This window comes from Sapajus apella, unplaced genomic scaffold (genome assembly GCF_009761245.1).
Source record: "Sapajus apella isolate SASKATOON/1434 unplaced genomic scaffold, GSC_monkey_1.0 scaffold119, whole genome shotgun sequence".
Taxonomy (NCBI): Eukaryota; Metazoa; Chordata; class Mammalia; order Primates; family Cebidae; genus Sapajus; species Sapajus apella.
The window spans coordinates 3,465,127-3,489,530 of NW_022437059.1; the positions used below are offsets into that span (position 1 = coordinate 3,465,127).

The 24,404-nt window shown below is 50.1% G+C and overlaps 1 protein-coding gene across 2 annotated transcripts; it reads left to right on the top strand.

Annotated features, from left to right (window-relative positions):
- Positions 1-7,304: 7,304 nt before the first annotated feature.
- On the top strand, positions 7,305-18,658 carry SLAMF8 (SLAM family member 8). 2 transcript variants are annotated; one of them, XM_032260827.1, is made up of 5 exons: positions 7,305-7,592; positions 10,432-10,758; positions 13,885-14,190; positions 14,271-14,378; positions 16,202-18,658. In XM_032260827.1, exons 1-5 carry the CDS (start codon positions 7,559-7,561, stop codon positions 16,276-16,278), a joined length of 852 nt encoding a protein of 283 aa, XP_032116718.1. In that variant the 5' UTR covers positions 7,305-7,558; the 3' UTR covers positions 16,279-18,658. The 2 variants fall into 2 exon arrangements, with proteins under 2 accessions (XP_032116718.1, XP_032116717.1); XM_032260826.1 differs by lacking the exon at positions 16,202-18,658 and having other exon boundaries at positions 14,271-16,195.
- Positions 18,659-24,404: the final 5,746 nt, after the last annotated feature.

The window sequence follows — 24,404 nt, forward strand, 5'->3', positions numbered from 1 at the left end:
GTGCTGGACTGCATCAGACCCCACCCACCTGACTGAAGAAGGAGGCATTAGTGTTATCAGGGATCTCCTGGCACCGTGGAGCTGCAGGCATCTTGCATCTCCCCTGGACCAGCCACGTTGACATCACCTGGGAGCTCGTTAGAAATGCAGACGCTCAAACTCAACTCCAGACGTGCTGAATCAGAACCTGCGTCTCAATAACATCTCCAGGCAATAGGTATACCCATTAAAGTTTAAAGTCTAAAAAGGACTGGTCTACTTACAAGATACAGGTTTCATTGGAGAACATCCAACCTCTCCCCATCCTCATCTTTCTCCTCCTGATCCTCCTCTTCATCTCTCTCATACCAGTCCAGTCCATGTCCAGAATACCCCAGGGCTTCTCCGATTTGTCAATAATCAGAGACTCCCCCCACACCCCGGGGAGGACAGAGAAGCACAAGCCAGGTACTCTAGAAGCTCAAGGTCCTCACCGGTCAGTCAGGGTGTACCAGCAGAACCCAAGTCCTTGCCACTCCATCTATAAAACAATGACCCTTTGTAAAAAGTCAAAACATAGACAAGACAGCTCATGAAGGAAAACTGATGATGGGGACTTGGGAGGGACCAGCCCTTCCAGATGTCCCCAGAGTCCACTCCTTCTTGAGTTTTCACATCTTTCCCCACCCTGTCCCACACCAGTAATATTCAATATATGGGCCATAACTTCATGCCAGTCTGTGAACTGATTTTTACTAGTCCGTGACAAGTTAAGTAGAAAAATTGAAGCAAGAATTTAGAAACATTTAGAGCAATCTGACAAAGTAATTTTATGTTTGTTTAATACAATCATAAAAATCAGGGCTTATCTTTTTTATGTCTTCTTAATTTCATTTTTCTAGTAGTTTTTTTCAAATATCTCTACAAAACTATAGGCCTGCAATGAACTGGAAATTAAAAAATAAAAAACAGGTCCTTCAATACAGATAGGTGAGAAGCCCTATCCTACACAGACACACACACACACACACACACACACACACACACTATCGGTCTGGTGTCTGAGGCACCTTGCTCTCTGCCTGAAACACCTCTTCTCTCCACCCAGCTCTATTTGCACGGCTGAAAACCTTTTCCCTTTGTTTAGAAAAGAATGAGCTGGGATTTTTCCAAATGAACAATTACTAAGGAAATTGAAGAAAAAGAAAATCTCAAACAATAACTTAAAGTAGAGATTTCAAAGGAGGCCCTGCCCTTCAGCCCAGATTCACTGGTTTGCCTGATGTCAGCCCACCAAGCCCTAAAACCCCATTTCTAGTCCTCAGTTTTCACACTGGTGGGCTGAGGCCATCTCCAAGAAAGAATGGGACTTCCACCGTTCTCTAGAGACAGACCCTGCAGACACTGAGGAAGGGTGCCCTGGGGAGGCCAGAGGGCTGCTTTCCTACGCCCCCTTTTCCATAGCGATCCTGGCCTGCCACCGCACCACCAGCCACGCTAGCCACAGGCACTGGCCACGACAGCCACAGGCACTGGCCACTTCGGCCACAGGACTCCCCACCAGTAGGCTCCTCACATTCTCAAGGCTCTGTGCTGTGAAACATTGCTTCTCACTTTAAGTCAAAGCTAAATGCAAACACATATTCAGCCAGAGTGACTTGTCTGTGCCTCATATTAGGGACCTGGGTTCTATGAGGTCACATTACCTGCAGGGTAAAGACAGAGGAAAGAACTCTAGCTGGGTTGCGGGTGGAGAGGCAATCTGGAGCTGCTCCTTAAGGTGAGAGAGAGAAAGAAGCCTCCATCTGGGAGCCTTGTGGCTGCCCTCTGGTGGCCCTCCCAGGCATTTGAGGTCTTGTAGCTGGCTTAGACTGAGATCTGACCCATTCACTGGACAACTTCAGCGTAAGATATGATTGGACACTGGTCCTTGTTTTGTAAGTGAAAACACAATCTAGATACAAGCAATAATAATGAAACATGGCCCTTCTCTAAACCTGGAAGATTGAACACATTGGGATTTCTTTCAATTCCAGGTCTGTTCTTCAATAAGCATCCACCAAATAACTCTGTGTCCTTCCTATCGACTGTGATGACAGTGACTACAGACAGGGTGTACAAGATGAGAAAGACCCAGGCTTTTTCCTCCAGTACCGGGATCTTTTGTGTCCTTCCTGCCACCTGTTCACATCTCCCTCTGCACTGCTGAAGAGGCTGCGGTTGGCAGAACCTGGAGCTGACAGCACATCTGCTCCTTCAGCACTCATCCCTTGCTGTGCCTTTGCTCAGAGGGCCCCTTTTCTCAGGTTCTCTGGAAGAACAACCCATGTTGTACTCGTTCCGGAATTCCTTCCCACTTGAGGCACAGATGAGTATTGGGACTGAACCTTTCATTGGGAGTATCATGACTACTGGCAACATCAGCTTGAGTTCTTGACCCCGTAAGGCTTACACATGCTCGATGCCTTGTAACTGTTTGTTGGATGCATTCATGTGCACAAGACAGCAATCCAGGTGTTCAATGAGTGAATGAATGCTTGCGTGAGCTTCCAGTTCCCCCTTCTCTACCTCAGGAAAGCACAGTGTGGCTTTGTTTCTGTTTTATGCAGAAACATAAATCTTCAAATCTCTGGGATGGTGTGTCTTTGCCTCAAAAGCAGGCCCACCTAAGTCAGTTTCCATCCAGTCTCCTGCAGGCTGTTCCATCCCACTCACTTCCTCCTCTGTCCTCTCGCCTCAGTTTCTCCCGCTGTGCACCATGCCTCTAGTTCATCGAAGACCCCACTCCCTCTACTTCTCCCCAGCAGGGCCAGGACCAGAGTGAGACAAGAGAGGCACCTCAGGCACAAAAGTAAACGAGGCACTCAGGCTCGCAGCGGTGCCAGCGCCATCTCACGGGAGGTAAGGCCATTTCGCAATCATTTTCCATCTGCAGAGGCTCAGCAACAGTGGGCGTTTCTAAGAAGTGACAGAGGCAGGCTCCTTGCAGGGTCTTCTCCCTCTAGGCCAGTCTTCCTGCAACATCATGGCACTGTACCTAAGCTGGCTAGCCGGGGAGGGGTGCGCACAGGCTCCCCTGCCCCAGGCAGCCTCTTGGGCTGTGGCTCCTGGTGGCATGGTGCCTGCTGACAGATTAAATGAAAACAGACACAAAGGCAGGGGTTAGGAGAGGTCCTACCTTCCCCTTTCAGTCCCCATCCCACACCACCCCCTGGAAGCAGTGCCCAGAGGCCTACCCACACCCCAGCAACACCCTTCCTCTTTGCCTCCCAAAAAGCCTGCTGAGTGCAGCGCCCCCTCCTTCCTGCCAGCTGCTTTGCCTCTGCCTCCTTTCCTGCCTGGCTCCCCTTCTCTCCCAGCTCCTCAGCCACCCCACCTTTCTTCCCCTTCTCCATCTCTCCCCCTGAGAGAAGTGTAGCCCCATTCTGCCCCCCAGGCACAAAGCTTCACCCAAATTTCACCCCGCCCTGGATCTCCACGCCAAGTGGCTAGGGGTTAATGCTCAAGTTCGGCAGCCTGAGTGGCGGTGGTCAACACCAGCTCCCTCACCCCCAGCCCGAATTAAGGTGGGCTAATGGCAGCTGCAGGCTGTTCCACATGGCTGATGGAGCTGCTATGCCTGCCTCAGCCACCAATGCAGCAGATGCAGGCGAAAGGCCCCAGGGAGCCGCCAGCTGCTGTCTTAATTAAGGAATGTGGGAAGTGGCCCCTTTGAACTCACCAGCTAATTTGCTCCTGTGCACTCCCCCCTGTGGCTGGGTAATTAATATGGTGTGAACCAGTGATTAGCAAGTAGAGAGAACCTGCCTGCCGCAGACTTAACCCTTCCCTGCACCTGGGAAGAATCGCTGCCTTCTTAGTCCAGTGGTTCTCCAGTGGTCACATGGGCAGCAAGTTTTTCCCTTTGGGGAGGTGGGTTTTTTTTGTTTTTTTTTTTTTGAGACAGAGTCTCACTCTGTCACCAGGCGCCAGGCTCGAGTGCAGTGGCTCGATCTCGGCTCACTGCAACCTCCACCTCCTGGTTCGAGCAATTCTCTTGCCTCAGCCTCTCGAGTAGCTGGGACTACAGGCGTGCACCACCTCACCCAACTAATTTTTGTATTTTTAGTAGAGACGGGGTTTCACCATATTGGCCAGGATGGTCTCCATCTCTTGACCTCGTGATCCACCCGCCTCTGCCTCCCAAAGTGCTGGGATTACAGGCGTGAGCCACCGTGCCCAGCCGGAGGTGGGATATTTTTCAGTCTTCACTCAACCTCCTCCCACCCTCTTTCCCAGCTTCCTCAAAACTCCCCTCAAGGAAAAGGTCTTCGGGTGGGCGAGTCATTCCTTGCCTGGATGGACCACTATGGGTGACCAACTCTCGTTAGTGGGATGTAACTGCCCACTGTCTTCTACAAAGGAATTCAGGATCTGGCTCCATGCTGACCCCATGCCTGCATCCCACAGCCCTCCCAGTCCTAAGCTTTGACATTTTAGAATCATTCAATCCAATCCAACAGATGCATACAGGGCTTTGCCTCATCGAAAGCCCATCCTTGGCAATATTCAGGGTGCAAGAGAAGGAGATGCCCTCATGGAACTCCCTGTCTGGGAGGAGAAAGTCAGAACACGGTATTGCCCAGCCTGAAACATGCCTTTATCTGCATTTACTCAGGTTTCCCTGCTTCTCTCTCCCTGGCCATTTAGTAGCAATAGTTAGTATTTGAGTGCTAACCTCACCCAACCCCAATTTAAACCTTCACACGTGTTCATTGGCAACACTGAGAGGTAGATACTATCATTGATTCCCATTTCACAGATGAGGATACTGAAGCACAGGGAAGTGACTTTGCTCAAGGTTTCACAGCCGAGATTTGAACTCAAGTCTGAATCATGCTTGAGTTCTGAACGCCTATCCTCATCTGTTGTATTCTTAAGTCTCACCTCAAGTACCAACCCCTCTACGGAGCCCTCCCCCCCCAGCCTCCCACCTGCACTGGCAGGGTCAAATCTGTCCTCTGGCTCTCACAGCATCCCGGGCACACATCTGACATTGGTCTTGCCACACTGGTTGTAATTATTGGTTTATATATCCCATCTTCTGTGAACTCCTTAAGGTCAGGGGCAAAGCCTTTCATCTCTGTGTCGCTAGTTCCTGGCACCTAAGTAGATGCTCAATAAATGCCTGATGAATGAATGACGGAATTGGCAACGGAGTCATAAATGAGTTCCCTCCCTTGCCCTCTCCACCCCTCAGCCAGACAGCTCCCCAGTTCTGCCCCTTTCTCGGTACTCGACATTTCCTTCACCTGCAGGCCCTTCTCCCTCCCACAGGCCCATCAAAACAGACGACAGCTTCCCCTGCCTTTTTGCTCTCTCCCAACCTGCCCTGCCTGCTGTCCTCCCACCCCCACTTAAAACCTGCAACAGCCCCGCCCTTCAAACAGTGCTTCCGGAGCATTCCCCCAGTCCACCAGCCACAGACTTACCCTGAGTGGGGTGCTTGTTATAACCACAGATTCCTGGGCCCCAGCTCACCCTGATGGCATCTCTGAGAATCCAAGTGCTAAACGAGGTTGAGAGTCACTAGTGTCCAGAATAACTTAACCCAGTTTTCAAGGCCTCCACAATCTGCCCCCAACCTCCTTTTCCATTCTTCCCACCCAGCCCTTAAGGACTCCTGCCTGCTGTCCGTCGTCCTCTGTGGAGCCTCGTTGGTATTTTCCCATGGCCACATCCCTGCACACTCTGCTCTCCCCTCCTGCCCAGAGCCCACCCCCAGCCTCTGGCCCTCTCTTTTCCTCATGCTATCTAAACCATGCCCATCTTCAAGACCCAGCTCAAATTCCACCTTCTCAGGAAGCATCCCCTGCCCATACCCGCGAAGCCCTCCTTCCCACCCACTTCTGAGGGCTGACTACCTGTTTGCACAAAGTGGTGTCCGTCTGCAGATAAGCCTTCACTTTCTCTGATGTACCTATCTCTACATTTTGGTTGTGAGTACCTGGCGGGCAAAAGCCATACCCAAAAAATTCTCCCACTGCGGCAGGTTGAGGGGTATTCTTGCCTGTGAGACATGAGCTGTTTTGTGGCCCAGGGCAGTAAAAATGAGGCAGCAGCGGATACTGCTGGTTTGGGGAGAAAGTCCAATGCTGAGGACCTGGCAGTGTTAGCGTGCAGGAACTCAACAGAGTCTGGGGAGAGAGGCAGAGGGCAGGGCAGGGCAGGGTTCCCTACCATCAGCAGAGGGCGTTTTCAGCAGCTCGTTGGGGAATTGCGGTCCCTCCCTGCAGGCCTTTATGACAGGAGGCAAATACTAAGTAAGGTTGAGAGACGGGAGCAGGCTAAATCCTAATGCCTAATTCCTGGCTGAGTCCAAAGCTCGGTGTCCAGTTTGATTGACAGGTGAGGGGCTGCGCAGGACCAGATAGAGTGAGCCACCCTCCAGACTAGCAGGAACCTTCCTCCAGGGCAACACATCCTCTAAAAACCTTCCCCAACAAGAAATCAAGAAACTTGAAGTGAGAAGAGAAACAGGATGAAGAGGAGGTGACTGTGGCACAATAGATGATACTTCAAAGGTCGAAGGTCAAGCTCCAGCTCTGCCCCTCTGTGACCTCAACAAGGAACCTGACCTCACCCTGGTTTTCCCATTTTCCCATTTCTAAAGGGGTGACAAGATGATCCTCTCAGAGGAGAGTTGTAAGGCTTACCTAAAGCCAAATGTGTAGCCATGTCTAGAATGTTCTCCCTCACTTAACAAATACTCATGAAACATCCGTGATGTGCCCAGCACTGAGGGAAACACAGAAAGGAATAAAAGACCACGCTGGCTACACAGTCTGTGAAGATCAGAAAACTGCCACAAACGACACACCAAGAGTAAAGAGGGAGGTGTGGGCATGTGCAGGGCACAAGGAGGGGGCCTGTCACCTGCCTGTGATCTGGAAGCTTGGAAGGACATCCTCGCTGGTCACACAGCCGTGCTATTTGCAAGGATAAAGGGACAGCCTGCCTGGTGGGGGAGAAGCACAACACAGGGAAATGTGAAATCAGTAGCTCTGAGAAGAGGGCCTTCTGGCTTGGGATGGCTGGAGAGCAGAATGGATGTGGGCAACCAGCCTGGGAAACAAGGCCTGACTCAGGAGGACCTGCCTGCAGAGCAGAGCATTAGTCCTCATCCTGAGGGCCATGGGAGGCCACAGAAGAATTTTAAGCTAGAATGAGGAGGACAGGTAGCAGTGAGGCAGGCTGGGATGCAGGAAGGTCAGCGAGACTGCATCCCAGCCTGCCTCAAGGCAAGGAGGATGTGGCTTGTGTGGGGGCTACTGTCGCCATGTGCTAGCCAACCACACCATGTGAAAGAGGCTGACTTACAAGAATCCACTCCTGAAAGTCCAGCTAAGCCCAGGGCCAACTTCCACTTTATTCTGGATGTTTTCACTTTTGGGGCATCTCGTTCTGAGTCAAGATTCCTCCTTCTGAACATGGGACTTTCCAGAAGGACCACAGCTCCTCCTGTGCATCCACTCAGCCTGGGAGGTTCTGGATTTGGGTTGTCGAGGGAGTTTGCCTGCCTCTCCGGAGAAGGACGGCCATGTGGCCCCTGTGGAGCCTGCTTCTCTGGGAAGGTAAGTGGGACAGGCAGATGGCCTGTCATCGGAGAGCTGAAGGCGCCTCCCCAGCTGCCTTCACCAGTGGGCAGGATGCCCTCAGCCCGAGCAAGAATCCACAAGCTGAGGGTGGGTAGGGAAGACTGGAACAAGCTCTTGGGCAACATTTTAAGCTAGTCAGATACAAAGAGATGCAGGGTCCTGGGAGGGAGGAGGTGACAGCTTGAGGAGCATTCTTGTCTGTGAGACATGAGCTGTTTTGCGGCCCAGAGCAGTAAAAATGAGCCAGCAGGGGATACTGCCTGCTTGGAGAGAAAGTCCAATGCTGAGGACCTGGCAGTGTTAGCACGAGGGAACTCAACAGAGTCTGGGGAGAGAAGCAGAGGGCAGGGCAGAGCAGGGTTCCCACAATCAGCAGAGTGCGTTTTCAGCAGCCCGTGGGGGAGCTGAAGTCCCTCCCTGCAGGCCTTTATAAGGGGAGACCAGTGCTAAGTAGGGATGACAGATGGGAGAAGGCTAAATACAGCCCACGTGGACTTGGGGGTGACGTGATGTTGGGGTGGCTGTCATGAGGGGTTTCCTCCATACTGAGTGATCCCTCTGTCTGTCTGATGCCTGAGTTCCCTTTCTTCATCGGCAAGGAGACAACATGACATGGGTGAGCACTGCCAGGCCAGGGGTGAGGTTTGTGGGTGCGGCAAAGGTTAAGATGTCATTCGTTACATCAGGAGACTCACAGGGCCTTTGGGTTGCTTTGCCGTGTCTCCCTGCCTGGGTTCCTGGCCCTGAGAACTCCAAAGCCTGCAGATTTCTTCAGCATTTCTAAACGTGCAGGAAATCACATCTTAACTTCAAAAAAGGCCTCAGTCTGTTTGGCTCACAAAATCTTTCAAATCATCGGACATGTGAGACAAAAATAATTTGTCTTTTTTTTTTTTGGAGATGGAGTCTCACTCTATCGCCTAGGCTGGAATGCAGTGGTGCCATCTCGGCTTACTGTAGCCTCTGCCTCCCAGGTTCAAGCAATTCTCCTGTCTTAGCCTCCCAAGTAGCTGGAATTACAGGTGTCCGCCACCACGCCTGGCTAATTTTTGTATTTTTAGTAGCCATCAGGTTTCACCATGTTGACCAGGCTGGTCTCAAACTTCTGCCCTCAAGTGGTCCACCCGCCTCAGCCTCCCAAAGTGCTGGGATTACAGACATGAGCCACCGTACCCAGCCCCAAAATAATTTTCCAATGGCCCTTAATGATAAAAGATCTGTGTGCCTGACCTGATACAGACCTCTCATTTTTCAGTGGTACCGAAGCCTAGGGAGGGGAGGTGATGTGCCGAAGGCCACACAGCTGATCTGTGGCAGCACCAGGAGCAGGTAGAAGCTAGGTCTTGGTTGACATCCAGTGCAATTCTCTTTGTGTTTTACGTTCCTACTCTGCATTAAAAAGGAGGAACTGGAATTATCGTGGCCAACTGAGCAACCATCCAGAACACATCACATTGCCCACACCTTCATCACCTCTTACCCCCCCTACACCGCGTGCCAGTGTCAGGCAGAGGGTCAGTCCTCAGCAGAGCAGGTCATTCACTCAGTACCATTTACTAGGCTTCTCCCATAGCCTGTTCCTTTAGGAACAGTAGTGGGCAGTGGAAGCTCGATGGAGAGAAAGAGCTCACGGTCTAGTGGGAAAGGCTGACTCATAAACTCTATAAAAATAGAGGGATAAGGATAGTCACCATGGTGACCCCAGGCCACTGTGAGAACACAAGAGAGAATATGTAGCCTGCGGAGAGGGATGGGGGAGGCTGGAGGAGGCAGCGTGGTACAAGAGTGACCAGAAATTAGTCAGCAAAGGAGTCAGGGGGCACTTCAAGCAGAAGTGTCTCCCATACACCTCTGCCTCAGATACAGTCCCCAAAAACAGCATCTTGCCATCTCACACCCTGTCTGTTTCTCCTCCTGTTCTGGATCACAGAGAGTAACATCCAGTGGATCCCAAGGACCTGGGAGCCATCCTCAACTCCTTTTTCTCCTTCACTCCCCAGAACTGATCTATTACCAAATCCTGCTGATTGTACCATCTTCACGTCTCCCAATTCCTCCCACTTCTCCCCATCCTGGTTGCTCCTTTCCTCAATTCAAGTTGCCATCACTTCTCCGTTGGACTCATACCAACAGCCTCAGTCCTGCCCACCTCCAGTGCCTTCTCCACATCTCTGCTGGAATGATCTTTCTAACCAAGTATCTAATCCTGTTACTCTCCTGCTTAAAACCTACCTGAGACCCCCCATTGCTCTGCAGATAAAGCCCAAACTCCAGTGTTGCTTTCAGGGCACTGCGTGATCTGACTCCCACCAACTCTGCAGTGTAATTTCCTACTCCTCCCACAGAGAACTACTCTCAGTTCCCCAGGGCACCAACTCTCCTCCTCCAGGTCTTTGTCCATCCTGAGCCCTCTGCCAGAGTCACTTCCCTATCCTGCTCCAGGCTGCCCTCAGCTTGGCCTGGCTAATCACCATTCTTCTTCAAGGCTCAGCTTAACCATTTGTTTTCTGAGCCCATCCAGGCTGGGTGAGGTCCCATCACCCTACCTGTGTTCTCCCAGGACATCCCATTTTTCCCTTCATGATATTTAATTGCTTTCGTGAATGTCTGGCTTTCTCTGTAAGCTCCATGAAGGCAGAGACTGGATTATCTTCCATGTGTTTGATCCCTGGTGCCTGGCACAGTGCACCTTCAACTTGAGTGGACGGAGTGTGGGTGGAAGGGCCCCAATTCACCCCATAGCAGCTCAGATGCATGCAAGAGAAGGGTGAGGAGCATGGGGCAGGCAGAGTGACCAGGGGCTCTGTTCTTTCAGCCCTACTTCCCATTACAGTTACTGGTGCCCAAGTACTAAGCAAGGTTGGGGACTCTGTGCTGCTGGTGGCAGTGCGTCCCCCTGGCTTCCAAGTCCGTGAGGCTCTCTGGCGATCTCTCTGGCCTTCGGAGGAGCTCCTGGCCACGTTTTTCCGAGGTTCCCTAGAGACTCTGTACCATTCCCGCTTCCTGGGCCGAGCCCAGCTACACAGCAACCTCAGCCTGGAGCTCGGGCCGCTGGAGTCTGCAGACAGTGGCAACTTCTCCGTGTTGATGGTGGACACAAGGGGTCAGACCTGGACCCAGACCCTCCAGCTCAAGGTGTACGGTGAGTGTGTCTGATACCGCCTACCTGACCCTCTTCTCCCACAAAGCACCAGGCAAGCATCCTGAGTCATAGCAGCCAGGGAGAGCTGGGTCCCAGAAACCTCTGGTCTCTGACCACAGTGCTGACTCAGGAAACAGCTGCTCCCTGGCAGCCACATCTAAGAAAATTCCTCCTGGCTGCATCAGCCAGGCTTTGCCGTTTCACAGTCCTTGCCTGAACTCTAGCTCAGTCTTTTCGTGGCTCAGTAGCCTTGGACACAATGCTTAGCCTTCCTGACCTTCACCTTTCTCCTTTGTAAATGGGCATTATAATATTACCATGTAAAGTACCCATAGGGTGAAACGCAGTGGCATTTGCAGTGGCATCCAGGACAGAGCCTAGCCTATGCTTCCTCAATTCTAAGAGACCATCACAGACTATACGATATGCCATTAGTCTATGTACCACTGTAAAGGAAAAAATGATATTGCAAACTATGACATAACTGGTTTATTTTAAAATTAAATTATAGACACATGTACATGTATGTTTATCGCAGCACTATTTACAATAGCAAAGACTTGGAACCAACCCAAATGCCCATCAATGATAGACTGGATCAAGAAAATGTGGCACATTTACACCATGGAATACTATGCAGCCATAAAAGAGAATGAGTTCATGTCCTTTGCAGGGACATGGATGAAACTGAAAACCATCATTCTCAGCAAACTGACACAAGAACAGAAAACCAAACACCGCATGTTCTCACCCATAAGTGGGTATTGAACAATGAGAACACATGGACACAGGGAGGGGAACATCACACACCAGGGCCTGTCGGGGCATCTAGAGGAGGGATAGCATTAGGAGAAATACCTAACGTGGATGACGTGTCCATGGGCTCAGCAAACCACCATGGCACGTGTATACCTATTTAACAAACCTGCAAGTTCTGCCCGTGTACTCCAGAACTTAAAGCGTAATAATTAAAAAGTAAAAAATTAAATTATAATGAAACTTAATTAAAAATATAGAATTTACATATTTCTTAAAAGAGCTTCTGAGATTTTAACTGCATATGATTCACTGGTTCTCTCCGTCATTCATCACTGCAAAACAAACCATCCCAAAGCTCACTGACTGCAAACAACGACTATGTTTATTTCTCATAATTTTGTGGGTTGGCAGGCCCAGCTGGGTGGAACTTCTGCTTCGTGTGGTTCTGCAGGGCCATTCGCTCAGCTACATTCAGCACCTCAGTTGGCTGCATGGACTGGGGGCTGGGTGGGCCTCATTTCCCCACAACACCTCTACCATAGCCACCCCCGTCACCTTCATCATTTGCCCTCTGGTCAAGAAAGAGTGGCTTTCAGCTCTCATTTATCTACCTAATGGATTGGAAAAGAAGCACAGGTGACCCTAAACCACTGTTTCGGTAAAACCTTAGAAATTTAGATAGAGTGGAAGAAGTGGGGCGTCCAGACTTAAGAATGGAAAGCAGAGGAAGCAGCTGGGAAGAGGGTAGCAATGAGGGAGATAAAGGCTGTAAGCAAACTGGGGAGGTGTCTCCAATTCCCCCCCAGCCCGAGATAGCTGACTGGTGTCCTTGGGCAAGCCACCCAGGGTGCTGATGCAATTGAAAGGTGCCTTTCTGGATCCATGCAGCCCTGAGGCTCATCTTGGCAAGCAGAGTGCTGGCTGGATTTCAGCAAGCCCCCGCCACCTGTTACCCTGTGACCTCCTTAGCCCAACGCCCTTGTGCAGTGAATAACCTACCGCACCATCCAGGTAGCCCTGGAGCCTCCTCCGATCTGAGTCTCAGCTGCTGCACATGTGAAATGAGGACATGGAATGTGATAATACATGCAGCACCCACACCACTAAGCTCTCAAATGCCTTGTTCTCCGCATCTGAATTACAGATTTTAAGGAAATTGCTGTTTTATTGCTTCCAAATACATAGCGTGATTAGAACTAATTGCACGAAACTGCCAAGCAGCCGTCCTTAGGAGCTCTGCTTTGACAATAGATAAGAATGATTTGAATTAGCAGATCAGTTACTAGAAATGTCAATGGGTGTTTCCTCTGCGCTTGATCGTGTTTGGAAGCAGCTTGTCCTCTTAAGTGGCGTAAATATCCCCCCTGTAATCTTTGTTTATACTATTAGTGTGCCCAGCAAATCATTTCTCTTTCATATCACAAATCCCACCAGACTGAGCTAGCATTAGCGAGGCTTTTCTCTGCTTGACTTTGGAATGCTGTCAGAAACAGAGCCTTCCCGTTGTCACCAGAATGCTCCCCCACTGGCCTCCTTGCCACTGAGACTCAGCACTTGCTCATCAACCTGTATAGGAAAGGGGGTCTGTGGCCTAGGACACCAGGATATCCGTGTGTTCAGTGGCCAGGCATCAAGCACCCACTATTTGCCAGCACCAGAGAGCTAAGGTGAGCGAGCAAGCAAGACAGAGCCCCCACCTCTAGGCCCCTCCTTCGCGGCATTTTGTACCCTCATAATTATTTTATTAATTATTCATAATCCTTTGTCAGTACTTGTCTTTCTCACCAAACTCTAAGCTCCAGAAGGCTAGGGATGTATTTGTTTTCTTGCCTGAGTTAATAAAGGCTTGTCATCTCTTGCTGACTGACTGACACATTGTGGCAAAAATACTACAAAAAGAGATAGAGTGTTGGGAGAGCTCAGAGCCATGCCTGGGATATCAGGGAAGGCTTCACAGTCAAGGCATTAAACAATGTGTTCCAGCTGGGCCATGAAGGATGGGTAGGAGTTTCCTAGGAGGCCAAGAAAGGGAAGGCATCTGTGTGCGCAGATGAACCGTGTGAAAGCGTGAAAGATATTCAAGAGCATGACATGTTTGGGAAAACTGCAAATTAATTAGGATGAGCAGGGAGAAGCAGCAGGAGGTACAGCTGGAGAGACAGTCATGAATCATTTCCTGAAGGGTTTTGAATATCAAGCTAAGGAATTCAGCTTCTGTCCCGTGGGCAGTGGAAAGCCAGACAAGATTCTGGAACAAGACAGGCTTAGTCAGAGGTGGCGTCTAACCCTGGGTGGGTCCCAGAGCCAGAAATGTGCCCCCTGCCCAGCATCTGTGGGACCCACACCTGCTATACTTCTCTTTCCCAGATGCAGTGCCCAGGCCCGTGGTACAAGTGTTCATTGCTGTAGGAGGGGATGCTCAGCCCCCCAAGACCTGCCAGGCTTTCTTGTCCTGCTGGGCTCCCAACATCAGTGAAATAACCTATAGCTGGCGACGGGAGACCACTGTGGACTTTGGCATGGAGCCACACAGCCTCTTCACAGATGGACAGGTGCTGAGCATTTCCCTGGGACCGGGAGACAGAGGTGTGGCCTATTCCTGCATTGTCTCCAACCCTGTCAGCTGGGACTTGGCCACAGTCACGCCCTGGGAGAGCTGCCATCATGACGCAGGTATGCTGAGGGCCAGCAGTCAATGGTTCAAGGCTTATGAAGCATCAGGTCCACCTCTGACCCCACCCCTCCATGTTCAGCACCAGGGAAGGCTTCCTACAAAGATGTGCTGCTGGTGGTGGTGCCCGTCTCGCTGCTCCTGATCCTGGTTGCTCTCTTCTCTGCCTGGCACTGGGGCCCCTGCTCAGGTAGGAGTCCTGCAGGCACAGGAGGTAGGTGGAGGAGGTGGAGTTCGTGGGGAGCGGGGGGTCTTGGACCTCCTCCTGTTTAGGCTTCAGACGGTCAGCCCCATCTTATTTCTCCCACCTCATCTCTTGGCCTTCTCTAGCTCATCATATCTTGGTTTCCAACCAGACCCAACTACTTGAAGTTTCTTTCGTGGTTCTCTGAATGAACTGTTCTCTCACATCCATCTGCAGACCTTTGTACATTATATTCCCTCTGCCTGAAACACACTTGCCATGATTCCCACCCAGCTTCCCTCCTTCCTGTGGCTTTCTCCTACTCAGTGTTCAAGGTGTGCTTCCTCCAGAAAGCCTTCCCTGATCTCCCCCACACTCAGGCTGATTAATGTCCTTCCTTTAATCTTTATTACTTACCCCAATCAGAGAACTATTTACACTTACTTCCCCACTGAATTCTGAGCTCTTAAAAGGAGGATGCTGGGTCACCGCTGGGCATGTGAGTAGTTGTTCCTGAAACACAGCAGTTCCTGAAACGTAGCTGGTATTGACAAACATTGTTGAGTGCGATTCTAGATGACTGCCAACCCCTTCTTGCGGGAGATTTCTACAAAATCGTTCCCTAAGAGAAGCTACTCCCTGGGCAGTGGCTGATAGGGCTGTCTTCTTGAGAAGAGGAAGGAAGGGAAAACTCCAAGATCAGACCAGGTTGTAAGCTCTACATCCAGCTCAGTCCCTGCCTCTGCCCCAGGATGCCCTGCCCTTGAAAGAACCACCCGACTGACCAGGGCTCCATAGCCATTTCCATCCCAGGCTGTCGGAGCTGGCTTGTCCCAGGGTGCAGAGAGGGGGTCAACAAGGAGGAGGCACTGAGGCCCCATTATGGCGGGTGTGTCCTAGAAGGCACCATCTGGGTCCAACTTGGACCCAGAGCTTGGGAGCAGGCAGTGCAGATTCCTGTTCATTCTCTCCAGTGAGGATGAGGCCAAGAGGGGTCAGCTGAGGCTGCACGCCACCTGAAGGCCCCATCTGCTGGGGGAGGTCTGGCCCTGGCCCCTGCCCCAAAAGTCCCCAGGATTTGTGATAAGAAAGTAGAAGCCAGGAAAAGAGCAGGAGAAAAAATAGCTTTACTGAGATATAATTTATATAGCATACAATCCACCTATTTAAAGTACACAATTCAATGCCTTTTGGTATATTCACAGAGTTGTGCATCCATCCCCACAACTAATTTTAAAACATTTCCATTCCTTCCCCAAAAAACCCCCATAACCCCTTAGCCATCCCCTCCCAATTCCCCCGTTCCTCTCACAGCCCTAGGCAGCCACTAGTCTACTTTCTGGCTCTGTGCTTTTGTCTTTTCTAGACATTTCATATAAATAGAACTATACACTATGTGGCCCTTTGGCCTGGCTTTTTTCACTTAGTGTACTGTCCTCAAGGCTCAGAAAACAGCATCTTTGGCCACTGAGAAGGAACCCAACCACCTGGGATAGTAGAAGGCTCCACACAGGGAGTCCAGAAGATGGTTCTGGCTCTGCCACATGGCTTCTGTCCAGTGATTTATCTGGGTCCACCACAGCCCTAACTTTCCATGCCTTCTACAACCAAACGTATGGCATAGTCATAGGTCAAGGTTAAACATTAGGAAGAATTTCCTACTCTTGAAGAGCCTCCTTTTCCAGGGTATTGGAAAACCAGGAGAAGTGTCCCTTTGCTTAAGGTGACCTTGGGCTAACACACTCAGGATTCAGAGCCCTGCAGGCAGGCCAAGGATGCCAAGGCTACAAGCATTGGAGGGGTAACTCTCTTTCTGATGTATTTACCAGGGAAAAAGAAGAAGGATGTCCATGCTGACAGGGTGGGTCCAGAGACAGAGAACCCCACTGTGCAGGATCTACCATAAAGGACAGTACGAACTGATGCCTGGACCATCAGTCACCCCACTGCACAGGCACATGATGCCCTGGGACATAACTGGTGCCTGGAAATCACCACGGTCCTCATACCTCCCATGGGAACCCTGTCCTGCCTCGATGGGGCAGCCTGGGCAGCCATCACACTACGCGGACAGAAAGCACCAGCACGTTTCACACCTCCCCCTTTTCTCTCCCATCTTCACATGTCCTGGCTCCTCTCTGGGCAACATGGACCAAACAGAACATTCCCTCCAGGACACCGGAAGTTCTCCAGGATCCAGATCCACAGGGACAATGATTGTCCAAGGCATTCCTCCCCCACCACTGTTCATAAAGTATCGCCCAACTGGCACCAAAGAATTGCCTCCAACCTGGGTCCCAGGCACTAAAAGATATTAGATATTTGAACTAACAGAAGAACTCTGAATCACCCATGCCAGCTTCAGCTTCAGCCCCAGACCCTGCCATTTGAGATCTCGATGCTCCCTGATGGCCAAGGCATTGCTATTAAAAAAAAAAAAAAAAAAAAAAGGTCTAGAAACAGGTGAAAGTGAGAGGTGGGGGTCAGGGGTTTCTCTTTCTGGCCTAAGGACTTTCAGGTAACCAGAGTTCATGGCCCCTCAAAGGTAAATTGCAGTTGTAGACACTGAGGATGGTTGACAACCCATAGTCAAGATGGCCACTATTTTGCAGGAAACGCTATATTCATAGACACCCTCACCATCTGCGTCCGCTCTCACGCCTCCTGCAGGATCTGGGAGTGGGGGTGAAGAGTCTTTCCTCACTCTCCAGCAGTGACCAGGAAAAGAAATATTGAATTTGTCCCAGCCAACAGGACGTTCTTGCACAACTTCAAGAAAAGCAGCTCAGCTCAGGATGAGTCTTCCTGCCTGAAACTGAGGGTGTGAAGAGCCATAAAACGCTATGCAGAAGGAACGTTAGGGAGAGAAAGGATACTGAGGTACTCTAGAATCTGCCACATTTATTTTCAAATGCAAATGTTTCAAGGGGAGGAAACAAAGAACCCCACCGCCCAACAGGAGGACTGTAGAGGTCACTCTGACTCCAACGAACTCTTTATTGTGGCCACCTTTGGAAAATACATTCTGCCCCTGAGTGATTCTACCTAGAAAAGCTCTGGAGTATTGATTGCTACGGGAAAAACATTTAATGAGCTAAACTTATCCTCGGAGATTATTAGCTGATAAAGTTCACAGTTTCTTTTTTTCTTTTTTTTTAAATAAAGACGGGGTTTCACCATGTTGGTCGGGCTGGTCTTGAACTCCCGACCTCATGTGATCCACCCGCCTTGGCCTCCAAAGTGCTTGGATTACAGGTGTGAGCCACCACACCCGGCCAAGGTTCACAGTTTCTCTCACCCACGTGTAACTGTGTTTTTCCTGGAGCCTCACTCAAGTCTTGATAATAGAGAGAAAGGAGGCATTGAAGAAAAAGGGTGGGTTTGAAAGTACTGTTTTCCCAGGGTGCCTTCAATCTCCCCATCTAGGATGTCAGTCCCGCCCAAGGACCTTCCCTCTTCTCCCCAGTTCCTGGGCAATCACTTCACCACGGACAAAGGCTCAGCACAGCTACCCTCCAGACCCGCATCCTCAACCCGACTGTTCCCAGATCCTCCCTGCCTGGCCTGCTCAGCGGTTCCCTGCGGGTAACCTGGCTTTACCAAATCCTTTCTCTTTCCTGCACCCACCTCTCTCTTATTACCTTCCCCCAAGATTGCCTGAACAAGGCACATGGCCACTCAACCTAGCAGCTTGTGCTGTCCCCACCTGCCACCTGCAGTCACACCACATGCCTGGTCACTGAATAGTGCAAAACTGGCCTCAGTCCCTGAAAAGGATGTGGAAAGGAAAGCCCAGGAGCTGACAATGAACCCCAGGGGTTTTGTGGGGAAAAAATACACAGCACTCCCCACCTTTCTTCTCTTCATCTCCGGGGCCCCACCTCAGATCAAAGCAGCTGTGGATGAGATGGGACCCGCAGCTCTCCTGCCGCAAGGTGACTCTTAGCAACTTCATTTCAACAGTGGTCTGTAGTCTGGTGCCCCAGGACCTCTTTGAACAGATCCACACTGCTCAAATAAAGTTCTCACCCTCAGTGACTCACTTGTCAACTAGTGGACTAATTAACCCTCCACCAGAAAAACACAAAGTGCTTCCATGAGACCAAGTCTGTGCTAATAAGCATTGAGACTGATGCTATAAAAGTCATACCACAACAAATATTGATTGAGGGCTCAGCATGTGCTGGGTACATTTCTTGGCACTTGGGAATCAGTAGTGAAGCAAAACCCTTGCCTTTGAGAGTTTATGTTCTGGATAATATAAATAAACAAGTCAGCATACGTCAGATGCTGTTAGTTTCTTTTAAGAAAGATAAGGCAGGCCGGGCGCGGTGGCTCATGCCTGTAATCCTAGCACTTTGGGAGGCCGAGGCAGGTGGATCACAAGGTCGGGAGTTCAAGACCAGACTGGCCAACATGGTAAAACCCCATCTCTACTAAAAATACAAAAAATTAGCTGAGTGTGGTGGCTTGTGCCCATAATCCCAGCTACTTAGGAAGCTGAGGCAGGAGAATTGCTTGAACCAGGACCCGGGAGGCGGAGGCTGCAGTGAGCCGAGATCACGCCACTATACTCCAGCCTGGGCTACAGAGTGAGACTCCATCTCAAAAAAAAAAGAAGGAAAGATAAGGCAGAGTAAAGGGTTAGAGAACAATGTGTTGGGGAGACAGGGTCTGTCTTGGATAAAGCAATCGGATAATAACACCTTCAATGGGGTGACATTTGAACTGAGGCCCAGTGAAGTGGAGGAGGTGAGGAGGCAGTGGCAGAGTGTTCCAGACAGGGACCAGAAAACGCAAAGGCCCTAAAGTGACAGCATGGTTGGTGTTTGCAGAGAAGACAGTGGAGGCCAGAGGGACTGGATCCAAACAAGGGAAGGAGTGGGGAAGGGTCCGGAGAGACGGCCTGGGGCCGCATCCTATGGGTCTTCGTGGGCTTCGGAACACCCCTTTGTTGCAGTTAGGATGACAGAAAGAACCCCTTGAGAGTCTAAATATCAGACTCCTCCCAGAACACCCTTCAGGACGCTCGCAGTAAGGCCAGAGCCCTTCCCCGATCTTCCTTTGCTCTCCCTTGTTTTCATTTGAGCAACAGTTTTTGCATCTGTTCTCTTGTACAAAGGACGAATACAAGAGCTGCTAGGGCAAAGGGCTCATGAGACATGATGTCAGAGAGAATGGGCAGGGGAAGGGGCGTAGCAAAAGAAAAGAGTTAGGACATTTTTCTCATCAACGGAGACATGAACATTCAGTGCCTCATTTTTTTAAAAACTACTGCATGAACCAAGATTGCACCGCTGCACTTCAGCCTGGGCAACAGAGCAAGACCCCATCGCAATTTAAAAAAAGAAAAAAACTGCTGCAAACATTAATGCCACCTCTGGCAAATCTTTCTTCCATGTGTATTAAGAACTAGCACCTGTTCAGTTAATCACTATTGGTTACTTACTGATCTTCAGAGGAAGCAGCATCTCCTTCCAGATTTGGCTGCCTGGCTGCCTGCATCTGTTCTGCATACAGCCTGAAGGAAGGGCCTCTAAAAAGACAAAAAAATAGCTATCCCTAGATCTAGGAAAGCTGGAGTGGCTGCGTCCCCTCAGGCTGTGCCTTAGTCAACATTATCTGCCCAGAGGGGCAGGCTGAGTACACTGGTAAGTAGTGGGGAGACTCCCACAGTGAAACCAGCCCGGGTCCGTCTCGAAGCCACACTTCCGGGTGGACACTGGAAAACTGGAGTGTCCCAAAGAGAATGACCAGAATGGTGAAAAGTCTAAAAATCTTATCATATGAGAAATGATTACAGAAGCTGGTTATATTGAGGCTAGAACGAGATGCTCGGAGGAGCATAGGTTGTCCAATATTTGAAGGGCTATCACATAAGCCCAGTCTGTGTAACTGGGGCCAATGGAGCATATCACTAAAAGGCAGATGTCGACTCATATGAATAATAGGACCTTAAAGCTGGAAGGAAATCTGTGGTTACTCACTTCAAGTTTTTTTTATTTCTCATGTGGATACCGAAACTCAAAGAGAATATTGCTCCTCTGAAATTACATAAATTAGTGGCACAGTCAGAATTACCTTTAGATTATCTAAATCAGCCCAGTCCCTTCTACTGCACCACGCTACCATGGAAGAACGTTCTGACGAGTGGAAAAATCCAAATATGAAGCAAACTGTTTCAATGAATCTGTTTAAGCAGAAACCATCTCAAAGCAATATTGTAAACTAGAGACTTAGAGTAATAAATTATAAATTAAAGAAAGAAAGGCCAGGCATTGTGGTGTACATCCGTAGTCCCAACTACTAAGGAGGCTAAGGTGGGAGGATCACTCAAGGCCAGAAGTTCAAGACCAGCCTGGGCAGCATAGCAAGACCCCATCTTAATTTAAATTAAGAAATAAAAAGAATGAATGAATGAATAAATGGATAGTCAAAAGAGGCCAATGAAAGGATTCTGCTAGGGTATCGGGGGAAAAAAAAGCCATGATATCTCTAAAGACAACATATTCTAGCTTCTCTTCCTGTGCCTTGTTTTATAGTTTGTTGCTTGAGGAAGGTATCAGAATTGAAAAGAGACTGATGGGAAGTGATAATCACATTACCGGGAAAAAAAACCCCAGCAAATCAGCCAAACATGTGAATATAATACATACAGTCACTAAAAATTTTATGTTCTTTAGAAGATTTAAAAATAGGAGGAAAACATTTATATCAGTCAAGGGTCTTTGGAGGCAAGCAACAGAAACTAACTCTGGTTTTAACTAAAGGAAAAGAAGAAATGTATTAGAAAGCTGTGAGTGACTCAGAGAACCAAGGAAAATGTTACACAAGCCTCAAAAAAGACAAAGACGGGTAGCCTTGAGGACGCAGGCCTCAGGGCCTCCGAAAATAGTTCTGTTGTTTTCTGCTCCCCAGTTGCTCACTTGCTTCTTGAGGCCAAGGTCCGTCCTCTTTGATGGGGTAGGGAGGAGTTACAGGACATCTTATCAGAAGCGTTCGCTGGTTTAACAAAAGAAAGTACAAAACAAAGCTTGAACAGGAATCTGCAGAACAGGAAATGCACCCATCTGTTCATTCGGTAAGCACTTACAATGCACCTACTATGTGTCAGCACTAACTGGGATACAGGAATTACTAAATAGTAGCGTCACCCTCAAAAGCCCCACCCTCAAAGAGCTCATAGACTGGTAAGAAAGCAATGTGTCAACAAAGGATTCCAGTGAGTTCACAGGGACACAGCCCCTAGCATGAGCTCAAAGGCACCTCCTGGCCTGTAAGACCTCGGCCCCCAGCGACAGCCAGTCAGGTCCCCAGGGGAAATGGTAAAAGGAGAAGGCCCTGCCTGGGAATAAAACTTCAGCTGGCAGAAACTGAAGACAGCATGGCATGGTGGTGTCCTGGGTCTGGCCTTCCCACAGCGGCATCACACTTTTGTTTAGCTGTGTTCCCTAACACCAGGACGTCACATGCTGGTAGCTTGTCTTCAGATTTCCCTTGCGATGGTGCAGAAAAGGGAGAGCCGCTCACAAGGGCTAGGGACTGGTTCCATCCTCCTGATGGTGGTTGGGGTGGTCCTGGCGGGGATGCCTGGACTGAGATGCTGATGCTGTCCTCTCTGCCAGCCCATCCTGTTGGTCTTCAAGCCTGTACCCACTGGCTGGGCCTGCTAAGACTCCTCAGGAGTCTTCCAAAGTCAGATAAAGTCTTTAAAGTCAGTCTAACCAGAGAGAAAATGAAGAGGTCAGAGCTCTGTCTGCTGGTGGACCCACTCACCGTAGGCCCACCTTCAGCTGGCTTAACTGCAGGTGCTCGGAGCTCCAGCATACTCACTGCAGTCCTGCTCCCAGGCCGGGGAACCACTACCCCGGCTCCCACCCCACAACAAAGCAGACACAACCAGCTGGTGGCCTGGCCGTCTCTCTTCCCCTCTCTGAAATACCTGGGATCCCTCCTACCCCTCATTGCTAACAATCTGACAGCCCCACAGTCCCAGAAAAATCCCTAATAATCTCTCCACACACCCAGAGCACTGGTTTCCTCCTGAGCACTGAACATAGATCCCACACATGGGGTGCCTCCGCCTGAGGACGTGAGAGAGGCAGATGGCAGAAGGACTGACGGCAGCCCCGGCCACTCCCAGGAGAAGGACAAGAAGCGCAGGGGAAGGCCTGAGGCTCTTGGCTTACCTGGTGTCCTGAGGCTTGGGCAGGCAGGAGAAGGCAGAGCTCTCATCCATGCACCCACCTGAGGAAAACCTACACCAGAGGCCAGAGTCACCAGCCAGCTCCTCAGCCAGCGCCACGCAGCTGCTAATGGAGCGTTTATTCCTCTAGAGGCTGTGTCTAGAAAAGACAAGCCAAGCAGGATGCCTGTCGGTCCATTCCCTACCCAATCACCCCAGGACGCCATGCCAGCACAGATGGTATCACACCTACACCAGGGCAAGACGGCTGCTGGCCCAGCCTGTGCTGTAGAAGGGCAGCTCTGGCTCTCCTCCGTAGGTGCGTTCACCTGAAGCTCCCTCTCCCCCTTTTAGATCACACTTCAAAAAGACAAATGGGAATTCTGGAGCCTCCTTCCTGGGTCCATCCCACCAAAGATGGATTAAAATGCCTATGTGTACCCTGGGTGGGTCTGTGGGCAGCTGAGGGGCAGTTTGTGACAAGGCATGGAGGAAGCCCAGATGTGCACAACTGTGGGTACAAGGCTCTTGACAGTGTGGGCTGGAGCTGCAGGTGAGAAGAGAAAGGGTCTGATTTAAGGGCCTGGGCAAGGGAGCCAGTTCTTCCTATGCTGGGAGTTCTGGTGTGAAACCCCAAAGAGTCCAAGTTGTCTGAATCCAAACCTGGCCTTCCAGGTCATTGAAGGTATATTGTCAAGCTAGGAGGATGGAACATATTTTATGTAATAATACGTTAGCTCAATTTATAATTACAAATGTTATGGGTGGGCCTCAATAGGGGGAGCCCTCCCACTGGACTTTTTCCATCATAATTCCCTTCCACCCCCTGAACCTGAGACCTTCCCTGTGACTAAGAGCAAACCCCAGCTCTCACTGCAGCTCAGAAGCAGCACAGCAGCGTGGACCTGGAGTCACACTTGGGACAGCAGGCCCTGATTTCCTGGAGGACTGATCTGCTGGTCCACAGCACTCATGGTTTCAGCACCTCTTTAGTGAGTGCCCACCCCATGCCAGACGCACTAGGAATAGAGCTGTGGGCACGGCAGGCGGGTCTCTGCATTCATGAAGCTTGCAGACTAGTCAGGCAGAGACAGACACTGTACAAATGAACACAAATGTTTAATTAAAGCTGTGCTAAGTTCTGTAGAAGAAAATAGCTGAAAACCATGAGCCAGAATAACAAGGGAGCAAAATATAGCTAGTGTGAGGACAGAGGCAAGGGCTCCCCTGAGGAAGGACAGTCAAGCTGAGACCACTGGGGAGAGGCGGGGTCAGCAAAGCAAAGAGTTGGGGAGGAGCCATGCTGGGAATGAGCATCCATGAAAGCCCTTCTGGAAAGATCTCTGCCTGTGTGAGCATCTGAGGGAAGGTCCCCAGAGCCAGAGGGCAGTGAGCAGGAGGGACTCTGGGAGGAGAGGATGGCAGAGGTCAGATCACACAGGGTCTGATAGGACCTGGAGAGATTTAAAAGTTAATTATAAATGTAAAAGCAGGCCACTGAAGAGCTTTAAGACAGGAAATGACACGATCAGACTCGCATTTTAAAAGATCACGCTGGTGGCTGTGTGGAGAGTGGATTGAAGGGGCCGAGAGTGAAGGCAGGGAAATGAAGTTACTGCAGGAATCCTAGGAAGAAACTGTCATAGCTTGGAATGAAGGTGGGGAGAGAGAGGGAGAGAAGTGGGTGACTTCAGTATGTATCTAGGAGCTAGAAAAGAATAGACAAGACTTGGTATCCTTGGTTGCGGGAGGAGTGAAGGATGACACTGAGGTCTCTGACGTGAGTAACCAAGCAGATGGAGGTGCCATTTACCAAACCTGGAAATACAGAAAGAGTCGGTTTCGGG

Coding starts and splice junctions, on each gene's coding strand:
- SLAMF8 (XM_032260826.1), top strand. CDS start 7,559: ATGTGGCCCCTGTGGAGCCTGCTTCTCTGGGAAG. Junction 7,593..10,431: donor GAGCCTGCTTCTCTGGGAAG/GTAAGTGGGACA, acceptor CTGTTCTTTCAG/CCCTACTTCCCATTACAGTT. Junction 14,191..14,270: donor GAGCTGCCATCATGACGCAG/GTATGCTGAGGG, acceptor CTCCATGTTCAG/CACCAGGGAAGGCTTCCTAC.